This window comes from Clupea harengus, chromosome 4 (genome assembly GCF_900700415.2).
Source record: "Clupea harengus chromosome 4, Ch_v2.0.2, whole genome shotgun sequence".
In the NCBI taxonomy this organism is placed as follows: Eukaryota; Metazoa; Chordata; class Actinopteri; order Clupeiformes; family Clupeidae; genus Clupea; species Clupea harengus.
In genome coordinates, this window is record NC_045155.1 from 14,427,014 (window position 1) to 14,447,654 (window position 20,641).

Sequence of the window (20,641 nt, forward strand, 5' to 3'; positions counted from 1 at the left end):
CTCTCTCTCTCTGTCTCTCTCTCTCTCTGCTCCAGCCGAAACTTAAGTTTTTGATTGTTGCGATTGCAGTGCGTTCCTCGGCAGCCCAGCCTGGAGGAAGAGTGCGCCAGTACATGTTAGCCGTAGCAGAAGTATGCAACGTGGACGTCTCTGCCCTCTCGCCATGCGTCGAGCTCGTCCACGTGACTCCACTACAGACACCCGAGACACCCTCACTGTGGCACTCTCAGGGGGAGAGCCGTGGAAATCACTACTAGACATCTCCCCGAGATTAGTGTCTTACATTTTTATTTAATTAACTTTATTTCATGAATGTAAAATAGCTCGTTTTGATTACCTACTTTGTCTAAGAGGGCATCAGTACAGTATCGGGAATGTCATGGGTTACACTAAAAGGTAGCTTTTTGGTGGCTAAATAAGAGTTGACCTAAATAGTAAAAGTGGGCTTTCACTTACAGCGGGACAAAAGGTGGTCGCCATGGTGAGCAGTGAATTGATGTGTCAGCAGTGTAGACTCCTCGTGAAGACTGAGCATGCCTTTTTATTTACTTACCACGGTGGAGGATGAGCATAGCACCTCCACACACACACACACACACACACACACACACACACACACACGCAGCACTTGCATGATCAGGCGGGCTCACTTGTGTCCCGGGTGCTCTCCCTGTCTGATAAGTGAAGAATTGCAGAGTTCAAGGAGAAAGGGAGGGATTTTGAAAGTGGGTGACCAAAGTGAGTCGGGAGCCTGCCTTCACAGCTACTTTTCTTCCCCCCTAACTGATACTTACTGACTTAATTACACACAAACTCACGCACGCATGAATAGTCACACACTGTCTACCTCCCACCCTTATGACTCTCACCCTCCCTCTATCCCTCTCTCTCGCTCTCTCTCTCTCTCTCTCTCTTACTCTCTCCCCCTACCTGCCTGCCTGCCTGCTATCCACTTACAGAGCATTGCTGTTGACACACAGGAATCCAGACCTAAGCGCACACACACACACACACACACACACAAGCACACACACACACACACCCACGCACACTCGCACATGCACACACACACTCACTCACCCTCAGACAGGAAAGATTCTCCTTCCAACCAGACGGCACTTTGCTGCTCTCTCATTCTCCGACTGCCTTTTTTTCCTCTGCTAGCAGGTGTTAGAAACAAACCCATAAATAAAACTTGGAGAAGAGGAAAGGAGTGTGAGAGACACACGCAGAGTGAAAATGAGATAGAAACATACCAGGACTAGTCAGACAGAGAGTGGGAGAGAGAAGGGGAGAGAGGGAGTGCGGGAAATATGAGCGAAAGAGAGGGCAAGCTGGAAGAGGGATCTGCATTTTAAGTAGCTAGAGACAGACAGCGATTGTTTTTTTTTCATGTTTTGTGCCTTTTTTTTCTTCTCTCCTCCACTCCTCCTCCTCCTCCTGCTTTTGCTCCTTGTGCAAGGCTGAACAGAAAGGGATCAGAAGAAAAGGAGCTGGGACTCGGATAATCTCACCCAGTTTCCCTGCCCCAAGCGTCCCGCCTGCGGAAGGCAGCAGCGGCATCTGAAGAGGAAGCGAAAGAGAGAGAAAGAGGGGGAGCGAGGAGTGAAAACATAGAGCGAAAAAACCAGGAGGTACACAAGGCAGTCATGGATACCATAGTGCCTCAGCCAGACACTTGGATGGCCCGGATTTGCACATTGTCGTTGGCCTCTGTCCAGCCCAGCAGCTACTGATACCAATGAGGTAGAGCATATCTATGTGTTAATCTATACCAAGACCTGTACTTTGCCTGTGCCAAAGGGGGAAATGTAAACTGTTCAGTAAATGTGTGCCAATCTCGAAAAAAAAAATCATTACTATTTTGGTCACATATCCCTAGAAGTGATTGACTATTTTAGGTTTTCTGTGTGATTTTGATAGTTAGACTGTTTTAGAAATGATCCTTCCCCTTATTGTACTGTTGTGGGCTATAGAGATGTTTTGGATACAAAATTGTTTTACTATCAGCGCAAATGAACACAATGAAAATAAATGCAATTTAGAAAAGTTTAGAAACAGTTTGTGAACATTTAAATGCCCCTTTCTGGAGCCCTGGTGGGCATGATCCACTTCTGGACATCTGATCTATTAATGTTCTAATGATAACTCACCACCAGCACTCGAAAGTGACAGGAGGGCGTCTGGTGAGAAACCAGTGCTGGCTGTTGATTCGAGTGGCAGACAAGGTCCACTTTGTTTACCCAGGAAGTTAGAGAGTCTCCTCATCATTCCTCTGTTTACAATCACCTCCACCACCTGCACACGCTGACCTTAACCGTGCCGTGCCATGCCGTGCCATGCCGTGCCATGCTGTGCCACGCCATGTCATACTGTGCTTTGTGTTGTGTTGTTGTGTCCTAATCGTGTGCAGTGGTTGACAAAGCAGAGGTGTTTTTAGCAGCTCCTGTGTCTGTGCAGATATGCGGACAAGCACAGGCAACAGCTAACAGCAGCACCTTTCCCCAGCATGCAATACAAAAATGTTACTTATTAAAAAAAACAACGATAAGGCGCACCAAAGACACCGCCACCGCAGTCATGCAAGCGAGCTTGAAAGTGAGTTATTTCTGCATGCATAATGTTGTCATTTGCCTGCTGCAGAGGACAGCGGCGTGTAGGGTGCAGGGGTTCCCTCCGCTGCCATGCGCAGGGGTGGTGGGGATGGAGGTGCGACTCGCAGCCACGCAGGGCAGGTAAATGCATGTCCAGGAATATGCAAAGAGAGAGATAGAGATAGAGACAGAGAGAGAGAGAGAGAAACAGCACGGTAAAAGAACTGCAGGGGACGAACTGATAAAAAGGCTATGTGCTTGCCTCTCTAGTGAACCCTGTAGGGCTTAGGGGAGGCTTTAGATAGATGGCCGTGGCCCCTTCCAATGCCCTGACTCTGCTGTCAGATCATGTAGGTAGTGAGAAGGTAATGGAGACACCCCCCCTCCAGCCCCCCAGGGCTACTTATGCGTGCTCCAGTGTTTGACAGGAAAGTAGTGCCTTTGGTAGTTAGTTAGTTAGTTATAGTTGTTGTTAGAAAAACTGTTTCTCATGATTCAAATAACAACAAGAAACAATTTTGCATACTTTCTCTTCCAAAATGGTCAGGCAGGAGCCTAACAACATAAGACATGCAGCGAATGGTCAGGCAGGAGCATTGCAGACCCTAAGGCGGCGAATGGCAGCATACCAAAGTCTCAAAAACAGAGATTTGTTTTGGTTTAGCTGCAGGTTACACAGAAACGTAACGTATTGTTTCACACCACATGCATGTATGAGTATATACAAATGAACCTGTGTCTGGTGCTTTGGACTCTATGCACTGAATGCAACATGTGCTAGACCAGTGACTAAGTCTTCAGCGATGCATTGGCAAGATGTGTGTGTCTGTCTCTGTGTGTCTCCCGGAGTATTGCTGCATCTGTCTATGTTTGTTTAGTGTCCTCATGGCGTGGGGGTGGGTGGAGACGGGGCAGTGTGTTTTGTACTGAGTGGGTGAGCGCAATCATCCCTTTATGACTCTCCGTTTGTCTGATGGAAGCCGCCCCACCCCACCCCCCTCCACACACACACACACACACACACACACACACACACACACACACACACACACACACACACACACACACACACACGTGCATACACACCTCCACTCCCTGATCAGCCTGTCCATGGTGTTTGACGAACTGCGACCTGTAAGTGTATGCTTATACACCGGTCAGATGTAAAACTCTTGAGGCTGAATTCCGAGGCTGTTCTGGGAACAGTGGAGTCAGCATGCGTGCTCGCGTGCGTGCGTGCCATGGCCCAGGCCCTGAATGTTGTGTGCCTGCTCGACCGTGGTTATGAAAGACAGAGAGATCAGATCTCAGCACACAGCCTCTCTGCACTCTCTTACTCATGGCGTGGGCCCCCTGAGCCAGCCGCCCTTCATTGTTGCGTGTGTAATTGCATTGTCATCTCACTCTGGCTCGGGAACAGGTAGCAGGATGAGTGGGGTGGACCGTGTCACAGAGGCAGTGCGACGTTTTTTGTGAGAGACGTGGAGGTCAGAAGATCAGGTGCGGAGCAGACTCAAAAGGCTGGAGGACTGCAAGACTTAAAAGTGTGAAGCACAGTTCAGACCTCCACCCTGACCATTTACCACTTCAAAGACTGAAAGTTAAGGCCAATTTATTGTCCCGGCAACGTCCTGGCAAGGTTATTGTCCCGGCAATGTAATTTTTTCGCCCGACAAAAATTTACGTAAAAGAGACAACAGTTGTGTACAATTTTGAAAGGGCCCAGACCTTGACGGTTTTTATTGCTCACTCTGATTGGATGAGAAGAGATTTGATTGATGTTTTGCCTTGTGGACATGGATACAGTCATCTGGCTAGTTAGACTAATGTTTTTAGCATCACATAGGTAGCTAGCAATGCCAGCTGTAAATCTCATTAGTCGATTAGTAATATCATCAGTTGAGGGAATATCATTTCTATGTTAATGACAGTATCACGAAGAGGAAGTGACTGGCCACTATATACATCCAATATGGCAGCCGCATATGGAATGGGATAGGACTCTAACGGGCATTAGAGAGAAAATCTGTGTTAATTTCTATAACTAATTAATCAAAATGAACATGTTATTTTGACAACCCTAATAAATTGGCCTTTTGTCTAGGCTTGCACTAAACACTTGGCTTGTGGTTCTGTCTCTCATCACATGTGAGTCACGTGTCAAAACCAAATAGTGCTTCGGTCTGAATGAATGAAGGGATTTTTTTAGAATGACAGGACTGTATGGAATACTGGGGTGGCGCGTCATGCGAACCTAATCCAGTACAGTACGTACGGTACAGTGCTCAGACTGGATGGAAGTGGGATGATACTGCTGAGCAAATGGCTCAGAGCAGTGGCAAGTGTCTACATGGCGGATCCACTGTGATTTACACTTCAATTTTACCCCACACCCCTCCCCACACAGACTCTCTCTCTCTCACACACACACACACACACACACACACACACACACACACACACACACACACACACACACACACACACACACACACACACACACATACATTCACTTAATGCTTTTTTCCTTGCACCTGCCCTATCACCTGTCAGTCAGCAGAGGCAGGCTGTATCTGCACCTACATGCAGAGGAGACAGGACGCCATACAGAGCCACCCCCTAATGCACACACACACACACACACACACACACACACACACACACACACACACACACACACACACACACACACACACACACACACACACACAAACACACCCACACACACACACACACACACACACACACACACACACACATTTACTCACATACCTTTCCCTCCGTTGGCTCGGTCAATGCGTCCATGCCTGGGGAGGAAGCGGACCGTGGCGCTCGGTTTGAGATTTCATTCCCAGCTCAGGCACACTGTGTCAGTTGGCCCAGTTTCAGAAGTCTTACTCTGGCTGACAGAGACAGAGAGAGAGAGAGAGAGAGAGAGAGAGAGAGAGAGAGAGAGAGTGATAAAGAGAGAGAGAGAGAGAGAGAGAGAGAGAGAGAGGGAAGCCCACCTGCTGATGAGTGGATACTGAGAGTCTGAGGAGGAATGAATGGTTTGGAGTTGATGAGGGGGAGGGGGTTGGTTTGAGCCAGGGTGGTGTCACCAGGTAAGGTGAGGTGGTGGGTGGGTGGATGGGGGTGGATGGTTGAGGTTTCTGTGGTTGGTGACTATTATGTCTGAGATAGGATCAAGCCACACAAACGGAGCCTGTTCCATGGCGTGCGCTCAGACAGACCAGGCTCTCTGTTTGTCTCCCTGCCGAAGCTTACTGGCCAATTTTAGTGGAATGACAGGAGACGGCTATTCGGGGAATGTGGAAAGTGCCTTTCGTATGTCAGAGGTCGTCCATTTCTGGGGAGGTTGAGGAGGTGTGTGGTGAGGAGGGGTGGGGGGGCAATTGAAATGAACTTGCTGCTTGTGCTTTACGAGGGGCAACATGGCAGCCCATGGCATAGTCTCTCTCGTGTCACCAGTTTGGATTTCTCCCCTCACCTTGACACTGCTCTCACGAGATCCGTTCGTTTCCAACAGCAAGGGCCATTATGATAATTGTATTCCGGCGTTGTTGCAACAAGTTCTGAATGGTTTATTGTTTCTGGCAGCTCACTGATGAATTTCATATAAGATAATCCTGCGATCAAACCCAACTTCAGTACCACCCGTCAGTCTGTCTTTATACAGCATTTAAAAAAATCCTCTATCCGCTGCGCGTCTAAAATTTGAATCATAAAAAGTATCAAAATCACATTAGGTACAGCATTTCTGTCTCCACCCAGTACTTATATGTCTTATTTAGTTCATGCTAATGTTTTTCATATGAATTCTTAAGAAGGTTTCAGCTGAAACTATGCCCTGCAGGCTTATGTGGAATGCCCTTGCCTTCTCTGTGCCTCGCACACCTGTCTAGAACTTGAGCCCAAGGCAGACACACACACACACACACACACACACACACACACACATACATATAAAGAGTGAGTGGGCCAAGCCCAGCACGATCAGGAGAGAGTCTTACTTGTGCTCCACTAACTTTCCGAAGAGGGCTCTTGTATGACAGGTTGTCATGTCATAAATCTGTACCTTTCCACTGTATTTCCACAGGAAACAAGTTCATAGCTCGTATTTAATGAGCAATGATAATGTTTATATATCACATAGCATTGAAATGAAATAGCTGGCTTGTTTCAAGCGTCCATCTTGTCACTGCCCATCAACGTTAAGAGGTCACTTGCAAAAGTCCAGTTTAATCCCTCCTGTCTGTATTTTGGATCGATTTTGCACCTAAAAATTTTGCTCTGGAGATATACATACCAGTGTCCATGTTTGAGTTCATTTGAATATTTTTCCTTGACAGTGAATGTAAAGTGAAACAGCCTGCAGCATGGTCATCTTCAAAACTGTTTTGGCTGCCTGATCGCATTTCAAAACAAGCAGCCCACAGTGGCTTGTCCCTACCTGTCCACATAATAAAAGCAGTGGCAAAAAATGCTGCAGCCATGGTTCAGAACATAGTGTGTGTGTGTTTTGGGAGGGGCGATGGGGTGTGTGTGTGTGTGTGTGTGTATGTGTGTGTGTGTGTGTGTGTGTGTGTGTGTGTGTGTGTGTGTGTGTGTGTGTGTGTGTGTGTGTGTGTGTGTGTGTGTGTGAAAAGAGTGAAAGTGCTAGAGAGGAAAACAGGAAGTAGAGTGTGAATGAGTGCACGGAGAGCATCAGCAGACTATCAAAAGTAGGTCACCATCTCGCTCAGACGTTGGTCTTTTGAAGCAATTCAAAGATGGGCCTGAACTGAGGACAGCCATTAGGGGAATTGAATACTGTCAAATCTGTCTGAGATGCATGGACAGGATGTTCTATATCTTTGGGGGGAGGGATTTCGCACTCTCTATTCTCCCCTAAAATATTCATCACCAATATGGAGCTTACACCCTTTCATAACTAATGTCCCTGATGATAGAACACCCCAGTGTGGATTTGTTTTGACAGATTCCTCCCTTCACCCAACCCTCCGCTGAAAACCAAAGGCTGTTGATGATAAATGTCTATTATGTTTGAGCCAGCGTGGATTTTACAGGTTCTAACCAAAACACTTACCTTCAAAGTCATTCACGCCTGTGTTCAGAAGTGCAATAATAATGATTATTAATGATTGATTGATAATAATGATTCCTCGGTTGCATCGCCTAAGGGGAGCTGTTGAAAGAAACCATAAGACAAGCATTAAAATGATCACAAAGAGCTGAACATCACAGCTCCGATAATTTGACATGACCCTGAGAACAAACTCTTCTCACACAGTCCACACAGAAGGTACTTAAGTGATTCAGAGCCCTTCGCTCTTAAGTATAAGGGAAAGAAGGCTTCCATGCTGTACAGTGGAGGCTCTGTCCGTGAGGCGAAATCGGACGACTGATTTAAAGCAGCGCTGTCTCTCACAGCTATCACACACATCTGTCACGAGTGGCCCCCGCTCCCCGCTACCCGTCCGCAGGTGCACATCTCGAATGACATTAGGTGCAGCCGGCTCTCCGCTCACCTCTCCCACGTACTGCAGCGCAACCCCGAGGGGACTTAATAACGTCCTCCAGGATTTCACTTTTCATAATTAAACTCCCGCTGAACTGAGGGGATTTTATTATTTCTTTTTTTTTCTTCTTTTGGTTGGGTGTGGGTGTGGGTGTGGGTGTGGGTGAGGGAGATGGATAGCTGCTCGCTGTTCAATAGCAAGCTGTTTAAGAAATTAGTTTTTCTCTGCCGCTCACGTGTGCTGTGATAAGGCTGCTGGACTGCCTGAGCAGGTTGGCTGTACTGTAGTGCAAAAGGCTTTACTGCATCCAGACCCAGACAGTGTATGTAGGTGTGTGTGTGGGTGTGGGTGTGGGTGTGGGTGTGGGTGTGTGTGTGTTGCTGTAGTTGGAATGAGAAAGCTGAGGTCATAGAAGACTTAGTGTTGACATGTGAGATAGCTCCAGTTTTGGGACTGTCCATACTCTCTCTCCTTCTCTTTCTCTCTCTCTCTCTCTCACTCTCTCTCTCGCTCTCTCTCTGTGTGTGTGTGGGTGTGTGTATACCATAAAGATGAAACACTAGAAGACAGGACTGTGTGCACAGCAAATCTGAGATGCCGGGCTGGGTTTCTTCACCATGGCTAGGCCAGTCAGGCCCCATTCACTTTGTGCCAATTTCTATGTGAAGAGCCTTTTTGTGCGCAGCGGTTATGGCTATATGTCAGTGCTTTCTGTGTGTCAGATTAAACCGGCTTTTCATTGTCTGTTTGCTGCTTGCCTGTGCAGTGAAGGGAAGGAAGGCCCCGGGGCCTTAAGCAAGATTAGGACCCCGACCAAGTGTAAACATGAGGAGATTTACTTCCAGGTGCTGCTAGGAAGCTCACCTGTGCTCTAGTGTTCTCAAAGTGGGAACAGATGAAGCGAGCTAAAAAAAAAAAAACCGTCAGTTCCCACACCTGTGAGCGCACACACAAACAGAACATGATAGATGGCCTTTGTCTCATTATAGATTAGAACAATTCTTTTAGATTATAGATTTCAATTTTAGATTAGGATAAAATGTTTGCATTTGTTATTATTGGCTCATGAATGTTTGATTGACCTTTCGGAGCAACTCAGATTGGGTTCTGTTTGAAGAAAAACAGATTAGTCACAATCAATTTTATTTGACAAGGAAAGAGGTCAGCTTAAAAGACCAAAAGGGTCAGTAGCTTAGCCACATATTTTGCAGTTGTTTTGCTCATGGTTGCACATCACTGGTTCCTTTCAGGCCAAAAAAGAAGCTAGCCAGGAGATTATACCTCATTCCTGGACACTGCCATCCATCTCTCTCATCGCCTCACCCTAATCAGGGACAGACCTCAGAGGAGAAACCGGTCTCCAGTCATCCAGTCTCTCTCTCTCTCTTTCTTTTTTATCGCTCTCTAAGAATGCAGCATATGAGTTTTAGCATGAAATATGGAAAATATCCCAACATTTAAAAAACCTGTCAAACCATAAAACTAGTTTCAAACAAATAAGCAGCTGCTCTGTAGGTTTAGACCTCTTGGTATCTCTTGATTGAGCATCCCTCAAGCTGCTGACTGTCCACTCTCTCCCTCTCTCCCTCCTTCTCTCTCCGTGGAGACCAGATGGCAGGAGGCTGCGGAGACCCGACCGTGCCCCCCCGAGCTCCATCCAGGCCAATTAGAGGTGCTGTGTCATGTCCAGCTCGCCGCAATCTAACACACAAACAGAAGCCAGTCGCACCACACAGTCAGGCCGCGCTGTTCAAACACCTAAACACCCAAAGGGGCTTCCCAGCCTGAGCTAAGGAGGAGATGGAGAGAAATAAGAGTGGGGGGTGGGGGGGGGGACTCGAAAAGCAAGTTTCTTTATACTGGTTCCAGTTTGGAAGAAGGAAAAACATCACTGTCTGAGTGTAGAAATGTGTGTTTTTTTCTAAGTAGGTGGCAAAGTGTATCGATTATCAGCATAATACTTTCACACCGAAGTCTTAATCTATATCATTTTACCTTTTTTTTTATCTTGCTGAAGATTCCTTGTGTTTACCTCAAGTGAAAAGCATGTCAGAAATGTTGGACTGAAGTCATGAATGAGATATCTTGTCTTGAACTGAACAACAGCTGATTAACTTGGCTGCATGTCTCATGCATGCATGGTTTGGATTTGGGTGTCTCAGAATGCGCTCATCATCTCAGATTATGGCCTTTTGGGGTATAAAGTCACGTCTGCCATAACGTTGTGTAGTGTGTCCTCCTCTGTAGACAATCACAGACAACACATAAGAGGTTGCACGGTGCATTTTTTTGGTTTGATTCTCAAAAATCCTAGCTGTCTCTGTGGGCTTGTGTGGCTCGGCGGCTCAAGTCGAAGTCTGCATTAATCTTTGTTCTCATGAAAGGGATTCCTGTTCCCCCCCATTCATTTAGCATACAGACACTCTGACTTACAGAAGTCTGCCGAAATTACAGGGAATTCACGTGCGGCTAAGTCCCAAACCTACACAAATAACACCCTAAAACTAGAAGCAAATGATATGCTCTGGGTTTTTTTATTGAGCATGGTGGAGCATGTGGGCAGTATCCCTAAATGCGTTGAACCTCATTCTCTGCTGCTGTTACAGAGAGATCCATTCTGGATAGATAATAATAGGAAATACAGTGTAGTGAAGTAGTAAACAGTATTGCAGAGTAAATATTCTTAATTACATTCAGTTACAGTTACAAAACCACTAGCCTTTACTGTAGTATTGCTTGACAGGGTTGAGCCCATGAGACAAAGTGCTATAGAGAGTGACATTAACCCACTGGGCTTTTAAGGCGGAGGTCCAGTTTCTTCCAGAGAGAGTGAGTGAGTGTCAGCCAAGGTGACCTATTTAGTTGGGTAAACCCTTCACTTTGTACCACTCTTACTTGGCAACAGCCATGGTCAAAGACTCTCACTGCCGAGCTTCTTGAGCACACACACACTCATTTAGGAGAAGATTATGCTTTTTCAGTGTGTGTCCTCCTGTGTGTGTGTGTGTGTGTGTGTGTGTGTGTGTGTGTGTGTGTGTGTGTGTGTGTGTGTGTGTGAGTGTGTGTATGTGTGTGTGTGTGAGGGATCTCAAACCGTTCCCACACCCTCTCAAATCTCTTGTGCTCCCGGCAGCCTGCCCCAGCTGGAGGGATAAATAGATCCTTTGTTTGGAGCAGGGAACAGGTAGCCATTTGTGTGTGTGTGTGTGAGAGTGTGTGTGTGTGTGTTGTGTTGTGTGTAGTAGAGGGGGACAGCATTTGTGTGTTTGTATGTGTGTGTGTGTGTTTAAGGGGTGTGTGGTCTGCGTGTTTATTTATCTTGCGTAGGATAAAGTCTCTGGTTTGGAGTTCACAGGATTGTTAGTTTGTGTGTGGCGTTGTGTGTGCAGCTACGAGCCTCTGTGTGTCGGAGCAGAGAGTCTGAGCGGCAGCATGTGGTTGGAGGGTTAGAGGCAGGGAAGTACCTGTGCACCACACATACCTGCTCCTAAGTAGGGAGGGAGGGGGGAGGGAAGGAGGGAGGGAGGGGGTGGAGAAAGAGAGAGAGAAAGGAGGGAGGAGGAAGAAGAACAAGAGACACAGAACAAGTTTTTTTCTCCCTCTTTCCAGCTCTACAAGCTCTTCCATGAACACGCTGTCAACCTTGAGCTTCAAGTGAAAAACAAATAAAATTGAAACAAAAATGCTCAGACTCGCTATTTCCAGTACATGAACTGGTTTGCTTTAGAGTTTCACTGAGGTAGAGGCATTTAACACAACCTGCCTTGAGCACCTTCTTTGATTGTCCGTAAAGTGGCTTTCTTTTTATGGGTCAGTGGGTGAATCATGCGTGGGTCAGTGGCTCTAACTGTCTCCTGACCTGTACTGCAGTAATAACTCAGTCCCTCGGCTAAGGTCAAAGGTTATCTTCAACCGGCCTCTCTGGGAGTTGAAGTCTTCACAGGACTGGGCTCTAATGAGAGCCGACAGGCAGCTGACCCAGTTTGCTTTCGGGTAAATAAAAACAGTGCTCACAAGTGGTGGGAAAGAGATAACAGATGACAGCGGCACAGACGAAAAGAAACAGCGCGTGAGACAGACACCGAAAGTGAGAGAGTGAAAGAGAAAGAAAGAGAGACAGACATGACCTCTTTTATCAACCTTTTCTAGTGTCCTTGAAACCAAAAATGCCCATTTAAAAGAGAATGAGGAGATGTGTGAAGGACAATGAGGCACTTGTTTCATTTGACAGTTTCACCTTTTCATGGAGTACACTTTCAAACCCACATTACTCAAGTAGCAATGACACTTCAGAGCAAAACACACATCCCTGTATCGAGAGGCCGTGTTAGATAAGCTATAATAGAGTGTGCTAATGTAATTGTTAGCGCCGTGTCATGAGTGTGGAGCAACGCTCCTCGCCAGCGCTGGAGCAGGTTCTCCCTGTGCCATCTGCACATGGTGGGGGGATAAGTACAGGGGCCACCTCGCAGCAGGCTGGGCCCTCTAATTAGAGCCGGAAGACATGGATCAGCAGCACTGGCAGCGCCCTACCTGGAGCAGAGCGGGGCTGGGGCTGGTGAGGGGAGGGGGGGTTAGAGATGGAGGGCAAAGGCAGGAAACTTGCTCCATAGTCGTCAGCCTGCCAATCAGGGATTTCCTGAACACTGAAACCCTCAAAGACTGGGATTGGACGTGATTGGTGGTGTGAACTACTCAAGTTCACTGTAAGACAAAGAGCATAGATAAGGTTTCTTAAAAAAATCTTGATATGAGGAGGTTGAAGGTCCTGACTCAATAAAGTCAACACAGAGTTGGACTAAGGACTGATAAAATGTTTTACTATTTCATAACCAGAACGTAAACGGGACTAGAGCTTGTCTGTTGAGGTTAGATGTCTATTTCTGGATGTAATTGTGTTTATGCTGGCTGATGTCACTAATTTGATTAACTGTGTGAGAAACTTACTGTAAAATAAGCCCAATTGGATCTAGAAGTTAAATCCAGACCTTGTTAACCATGACTGGAGCCATCTGAGTTTGTGCTGGGTCACGCGTGTCTGTCCTTCTATCCTCACATGCAGCTCCCATGCAGTGTCTCAGCCATGCTCCCTGGGTATGGATTCCCCCCTCTGCCTGACTTCCAGCCTCACCTCCACGCCTTCCACTGCCGCGGAGAGAGCTCCGACATGTGGATCCCGGGCTCAAGCGAGCCCCAGGCTCTAAGCGAGCCCCGGGAAGGCAGGCCCCTGCTGCGGCAGCACCACCACCAGCACATCGCCGTGTGCCAGCAAGAGACCCTGACCTTCATCGACCTGCCCCAGGCCGACACCAATGGCTTCCTGGCCTCCCTGGACCCAGCGTGCTCGGTCACCTGCTCCAGGCAGGCCAAAAACTCGAAGGGCCTGGCTGCGGGTCTGTGTCGCAAGAGCAGCAGCAGCAGCAGCAGCGATGCCGCAACGGACACAGAGCCCTACTTGGAGGGCTCGGACTCAGGGCTGGACGTTCAAAATAACCACATGGAAACGTCTCACCGCGACAAGTCAGACGCGGAGAGCCCTGTGCTGGACTTCCTACGGGCCCCTGTGTCTCTCTTCCTGCCCCTCACCCCCTTCCCCGGCACCGGGGACCCGTTAGAACCCCTGCAGCCGGGCTCTCCGTCCTCCCCCGCGGGCTCAGAGGGGCTGGACATGTGGCGCCCCCACAGGCGCCTATCTCAGAGCACCGTCAAGGAGAAGTCCATCCGTAAGTTCCCAACTCCCATCACTGCTGAGCAATAACCACCACATATAACTGCTAGCTGCTACAGCTATGGGTGCATTAACATGTTATGCTTTATAATGCATAGATTGCCTTAGGATGAAAGCATCTTGCCCAAATGAATACATCTAGACTCTAAATGACAAATGTAATGTCAGTGGGAGCATGTTGCTGCTATGTCTGTGTAAGATAACTAAGGTAACTGAGGTGTGATGTCACAGGGCGTAAGATGCGCGTGTACTCCAGGGACAGCCTGAGTGACGAGTCCCTGAGCAGCCCGGTGCTGGAGTGCGATTACCTCTTCCCCGGCTCCTTCGAGTCCTTCCTGGAGGAGGAACTGGGTACAGTGGGCTCCACCCTCTGCTCCCGTCCGCTCTCGGGCCTCTCCTCCACCGACGTGTCCAGCGGTGCCCCCACGCCCCCTCTGCTCCCCCCAGCCCCGGCCGCCTCCTCATTAGATCCTCCCGAGGAGGACACCGTCCGGAGGGAGGGCCCCGGGGGGACTGTGCTGGTCCCTGGAGGAGGAGGAGGAGGGGGAGCCTCCCTCCTGCTCCACGCTCGTGCGCAGATGTCGGCGACGGTAGACCCTGAGCGCAGGCGCTTCTCGGCCTCTGAGCTCATCTCCCGGCTCCAGCTGTCCCAGAGGAAGAACTCCTTCACGCTGAAGCTTGGCAAGTCGTTGTCGGCCCGCGTGGCCTCGCGGGACCGGCAGGCCACCGGCCACCTCAGCTCTGACTGTAAGTCCACTCACAGCTAGCCACCTCTCCACCACTTTCTATGCTTCGTACATACATCTTTAGGTGACGAATACCTGATACTGAGTCCTTCCTGCATCTCGGTGACATGCCTAAATAGGACTCTTCTTTCTCACAGTGCAGATATGGCACCCACTGACTTAAATGCAACACTGTGTGACATTTCCTAAATTTTCTCTTTTCCCTTGTAATGTGTTTTTACAACCCCCCTGCCTTCCCCCACCTCTGTTTACAGATAAACCCAACTCCAAACACCGCTCCTCTGGGGGGCCCACGGACAGTGCGCCTCACAGCCCAGTAGGCTCTGCTCCCACACTGCCCTCTGCTGACTGGAACCCGCCAATGCAGCGCAGGAGCTGCAAGCTCAGGTGAGGGCAGCCATTACTAGTATAATCAGCATCATGTCTACAGAGCTTGGTTTTTGGGTTAGGCAAGACTAGGCAGAATTTTATGCTATCTTCTTTTCTTTTCTTTCAGTATGAGGAAAGACTCCATCGAGGAAGATGGAGACGTCTCTGCTTACACGCGCAGCTCCCACCGCCTGTCTCGATTCCTGCCAAGCTGTAAGTTTCCATGAAACACTTGATAGTAGAAGATCTATTGATTTTACCCCTTTGTTCTTACTACTTTTTATCTTACTTTTCTTCTTACCTCTCTCTCTCTCTCTCTCTCTCTCTCTGTCTCTGTCTCTGTCTCTGTCTCTCGACCAGCCATCCTGTACCAGGAGTACAGTGATGTGGCCATCAATCGGGAGATCCAGCGGCAGCAGGGGGCGGAGCCTGGCACTGAGGAGGACCACTCAGGGGACACTCCGTCTCCCAGCAACCTGTCTCCGTCCAGCTCCTTCCGCTCGTCCCGGGGCTCAGCGTTCTCACTGTGGCAGGACATTCCAGACGTGCGCACCAGCGACCAGCTGGACAACTTCAGCAATGAGGAACGCAAACTACAAGAGGTGAACCTGAAGGCCCAGAGATGCTTATCAATGGAGAGATCTTAGAACTTTTGGAACAGGCATAGTGTGTAGTATGTACAGTATATAACTAGCATTCACTGTACCCTACAAAAAAATATGATGTTGATTCGTTGGTAAATGTTGGTACACTATCAAAGGTTCCTGACAGTCTGCAATGTGATGTTGTTTGCAGGCCAAGTTTGAGCTGGTGACCTCAGAGGCCTCCTACATCCGCAGCCTGACCATTGCCGTGGACCACTTCATGATGTCCCATGAGCTGACTGAGTGTCTGGGCACACAGGACAGGCAGTGGCTCTTCTCCAAACTCCCCGAGGTCAAGGACGTCAGTGAGAGGTATGAGACAAGACCGGAATAAGGCAGGCAGGAATTGTTGCTTTCATCTACATTGTTGACTTTCCACTGCCTTCCAGCTACTGTGTTCTCCTTGTCCCCTCTTAACCCATTTCTTCCCTTTCAACACTGTCTCACTAACCGGTCTCTCTCTCACTGTTTCTCTGTCCAACCGCAGGTTCCTGCATGATCTAGAACAGAGGTTAGAAGGAGACATCCTGCGGTTTGATGTGTGTGACATTGTCCTGGTTCACTGTCCTGCCCTGCGCAAGGTCTACCTCCCCTATGTCACCAACCAGGCCTACCAGGAGCAGACCTACCAGCGGTTACTGTGAGCAAGCAGCCTTTCTTATTGTGCCAGTTCACCTCCCAGTCCCAGTATAGCTGGCTGGGTTCACTTTCTGTGGGGGCCCGGCGCCAGGTAAAACTAGGACAGAAGTTGGGCGTGTATGTCTTGGTTTGCACGTGCCTATGAATGTTTGAATGTGGGTGCGTAAGTTAGTGTACTTGCCTGAACCACTTTTTCTGGCACCACATAAATAAACTGTGCCGCTTAAAAAAACAAACACTTTCAACTTGTGTTGACTGGAAACTCTTAAACATTCATTTTGCCCAATTATCTGCCCCACCGTGAATGGTGGTTCACTCAGGCTAATCTTTTCAACACCCTGAGTTCCTCGCCTTTCTCTCCCCTCTAGGCAGGAGAACCCACGGTTCCCTGGCATCCTGGCTCGACTAGAAGAGGATTCCATCTGCCAGCGGCTTCCTCTCACCTCCTTCCTCATCCTGCCCTTTCAGCGGATCACCCGGCTCAAGATGCTGGTGGAGGTATGAGACGCTTGTCTTTCATGTCCTCTGATAACAAACACGCATCAGAGGCCATGTTGTCCCTAACTCTTTCCTAGCCTTCGCCCTGCTCCATTAAATCATAACTCCATTGAATACAGAATGTTCCAGAATTTGACACCCTCCCGGCGTAACTCGCTGCCGCTTAATGACAATTGGGGTTACTAGGGGTTTTGTTTTGTTTACCGCAGTGCATAATAATTGATGGGGCTTGTTCTCTCTCATCTCTCTGCGTGGAATAATGTATTCTGTTTGTGAGCCTGCTTCAGAACATTCTAAAGAGGACAACGCCGGGCTCGCGAGATGAGGACACAGCCACTAAGGCCTTTAACGAGTTGAAAAAGGTATCTGCCAGTCCTTCTTTTGGTTGCTCTTTAAAACATTTATTCATGTTTTTTTTATCAGCTGTGTTAAGGTAATAGGAACATCCTGTCCCAAATCAAACTGATTTGGGAAAATAATTATGCATGTACAAATGAAAAATTCTCTCTCATGTGACAGCTGATAAAGGAATGCAACTCCAGCGTGCAGTCGATGAAGAGGATGGAGGAGCTTATTCATCTCAATAAGAAGATTCACTTTGAGGGCAAGGTACTCATTAGAAAGTCACAATTAAGAAAGAGTCTAATACAGGCTTTATCCAGACTTGAGACTGACAGACAGACCCTTGAGTAAGGTATCCGTTGAATGTGTTTGATGGCAAAAGAGGCTGTTTGATAAGAAAAGTGGATTTACAGTCAGTTATAACCCGTTTGACAGATGTATGTCACATAAACATTTCTTAGTTACTTGTATGTATAGGCTACTGCATGATCATGTATGACCATTATTTTACCCATTCTATATCCTCTTTTCTAGATATTTCCCTTGATCTCTCAGTCACGCTGGCTGGTGAAGCATGGTGAACTGCTGGAGGTTGACACGCAGACCATGAGCATATCCGGGTCAAAGTTCAAGCTGCCCACCCGTCCTGTTTACCTGCACCTGTTCAACGACTGCCTTCTGCTCTCCCGGAAGAAGGAGTGAGTGGGAAAACATAAGGGGGAGGAAGTGCAGTGTTTGTTAGATCCTCAATAGGCTGTGGGTTTCACTTTACCTCTGCCGAACGCCATTACAGAGATGATGACTCACGGTGCTCTCTGCTCTTGTCTCGCAGCACGTGGAAGTTCATGGTGTTTGTCCATGCAAAGATCGCAGAGCTGAAAGTGAAGGACCTAAGTCAGAAGCTGCAGGGCATCACTGGCTTCCTCTTTTACCTGCAACTGTATGACGGCCAACAACTCAAACACCAGATCCTGCTCAAGTCCCACACCGAGTGAGTGCCAGAGGCAGGAAGTAACGCACTGAGGGCCTCATTTACTAACATTGCGACCGCAGCTTAATCTGCGCCTTTGCCAACTCACATATAGCGCACGGTATTTTGCATCGTATTTATCAAACAAGAACCTCATCTGAATGTGTCGACGCCTTACCAGCGTAATCCGCGCCTAACCCCGCCCATTAGTGTTATTTAGCGCGCAGCTAAAATAGGGAAGAAAGAGCCTGCGTCTTCCTTCCACCCATGGATGATGAGTTAAAATTAGAATTAGAGCTTTTGGTTCACGAGTTTACAGCAAACTAACCCGGGTAAATATAGAAACTCATAAATATTTCTCCATTTAGCCCTTCCGTCCACACTAAAAGTTGTGATCACTTTGAATTCATTTTATTGTTGAGCTGATTTTGGGAAATTAAACTTTTCAGCGAACATTGAGTTTCTGGGTTACTATGGTTACCCCTCAGGGTGCCTGTGCAGCTTCATATTAACAAGTTTATGTTCACAAGTTCATATTCACACATATTAACATGAGTTAATCACACACAGGCAACTGCAAACTGTTAAGATGGTTCCCTAAGCTAGAGATAGCTAGGATAGTTAATATCCAGGTTAACTACTCCATAGCATCCCGTTAAATAGTCTGGCAGGAATACACGACACCCCTTACTTTAAAACGGCGTATTCCAACACTGAAAACCATGCTTTTCAAAAACGCTGCCCTAGGCAGATACATTTGAAAACTGTAGTTGTAGGTTGTCATGGCACTGGGGGTAGCTTGCGCTTGAGAGGCTATAACGTCAAAATAAACATGGAAGGTGAAATTAATATGCTGCTCTGTCTTTACAATTTACTTATCGGTAGTTTAGTTAGTGTACTTCGAGTACAAGTACTTTTCCTGAATAGATACACGTTACTCCTACGCAGAAGGTGTACACTGTACTCGGTGTGCTTGAACTATGAGTGTTTAAACCATACAATGAGCAGCGATTCTGGGTAAGACGTGGCCGAACTTTTCCCGAACAGCTAGCTGGTGGGACAGTTTGTGATTCTATTCTATTCTATAAATGATATATCAAATATAAACATTTAAAAAAGAAATAACATTTCTGATGTTCGTATTTTTCAAATTTCTCGCAGGCACATAGTTTTCATTTAGCAGCTGATATGTCATGCTAAAACACCTCTTGTTTCGTTACTAATACAAAATTAGGCGCACTTTACGCATCTCCTCCCATCTCTTTGCGACGAACACCCACTTTCCCACACCCACTTCCCAGCAGCGGTAATCTGCGCTTTTACTCAGGTGCGCCTCCTTTGGAAATACGGTTTTACGTCTTTACCCGCTATTTTACGCCTGAAATGGGCGCAATCCTGTTAGTAAATGAGGCCCTGAGGGAGGTGGAGGGAGGAGGACATGAGAACCTACACCAACATACTGACACAACATTCTGTCCTTTTGTTCACTGTAGGAGCAACAAACAGAGATGGATCACTGCCATGGTTCCCTCTGAGGCAAAGACTTCCCTTGAACAGGCCATTGAGAACGATGGTGAGTTTGCTGGTTCTGTGTCTTTTAATAGATTAAATTTACCGCAGTGCGGATTTCATATATTTACACTAACTCATTACACCTTTTGGTAAATGAATGATATAAGAATATATTATATTTTATATTTTTGTTTCCCATAAAATAGATATTTCTCAGGTTCAGTGTATTAAGAGTTACCAGGCTCAAGAACATGACGAGTTGACACTGGAAAAGGCTGACATCCTTCAAGCCAAGACCATCACAAGTGATGGTGAGAATAGCACTGTTGAGATGCGGTTGATATTTATGGCTGTTGCGCTCCTTTGATTGACTAAGGTTGTGTTTGCAGGCTGGGTGGAAGGAATAAGACTGTCTGACGGTGAGCGGGGCTGGTTCCCCAAGAGCTACGTGGAGGAGATCACCAATCGCAGTGCTCGCTTGCGCAATCTGCGAGAGAACATACGCATCAAATGTGTCACCCAGAAACTGGAAGAGGAAATCCTATGAGGGATCTGTCCACTAACCTCTGTCACCCTCCACCTCATGTTCCATATACTCACATACAACAGGCTTCACTTATGCACACACACACACACACACACACACACACACACACACACACACACACACACACACACACACACACACACACACACACACACACACACACACACACACACACACACACACACACACACACACACACACACACACCACTCTCACACAAACAGAAAATCTAAGTACATGCAAAGGCCCATTCTTTGCAACAAGAGCTCATGTTCAACAAGAGACACTTGAAGTCAGTGGGGGCAATGACTTCCTGCATCAGCTCAAGCAAAACCATGGAGACCACTTATTTTGCATGCGATGCAGTAGGACTACTAATTATCTCGCTGTTGCTTAGCTATGGGTATACCTTGGGGGACAGACACACTGTAGTGTTGGAGCTAAGAATCACTGCATATCAGGTTTCCCTGACAGCACCTTGGTGCTCTTATTTCTTTGGTATGAGGGAGGGAGGAGACACAAACTTTAAC

At 47.5% G+C, this 20,641-nt stretch overlaps 1 protein-coding gene across 2 annotated transcripts; it reads left to right on the plus strand.

Moving 5' to 3' along the window:
• The first annotated feature begins 1,219 nt into the window (after nt 1–1,219).
• Nucleotides 1,220–20,240, plus strand: arhgef19 (Rho guanine nucleotide exchange factor (GEF) 19). 2 transcript variants are annotated; one of them, XM_031566361.2, is made up of 17 exons: nt 1,220–1,746; nt 9,728–9,788; nt 13,179–13,839; nt 14,076–14,591; nt 14,845–14,977; nt 15,087–15,172; nt 15,320–15,561; nt 15,755–15,915; nt 16,091–16,243; nt 16,611–16,740; nt 17,028–17,102; nt 17,260–17,349; nt 17,617–17,780; nt 17,915–18,073; nt 19,546–19,625; nt 19,771–19,875; nt 19,954–20,240. In XM_031566361.2, the coding sequence occupies exons 1-17, from the start codon at nt 1,742–1,744 to the stop codon at nt 20,109–20,111; spliced, it is 2,979 nt and encodes a 992-aa protein (XP_031422221.1). In that variant the 5' UTR covers nt 1,220–1,741; the 3' UTR covers nt 20,112–20,240. The 2 variants fall into 2 exon arrangements, with proteins under 2 accessions (XP_031422221.1, XP_012681503.1); XM_012826049.3 differs by lacking the exon at nt 9,728–9,788.
• The last annotated feature ends 401 nt before the right edge of the window (nt 20,241–20,641 follow it).

Excerpts from the sequence above, each read along its gene's own strand:
- arhgef19 (XM_031566361.2), top strand. Across the intron at positions 17,781-17,914 it reads CTGCTCTCCCGGAAGAAGGA|CACGTGGAAGTTCATGGTGT; the intron begins GTGAGTGGGAAA and ends CTTGTCTCGCAG. Across the intron at positions 19,626-19,770 it reads ACAGGCCATTGAGAACGATG|ATATTTCTCAGGTTCAGTGT; the intron begins GTGAGTTTGCTG and ends CCCATAAAATAG.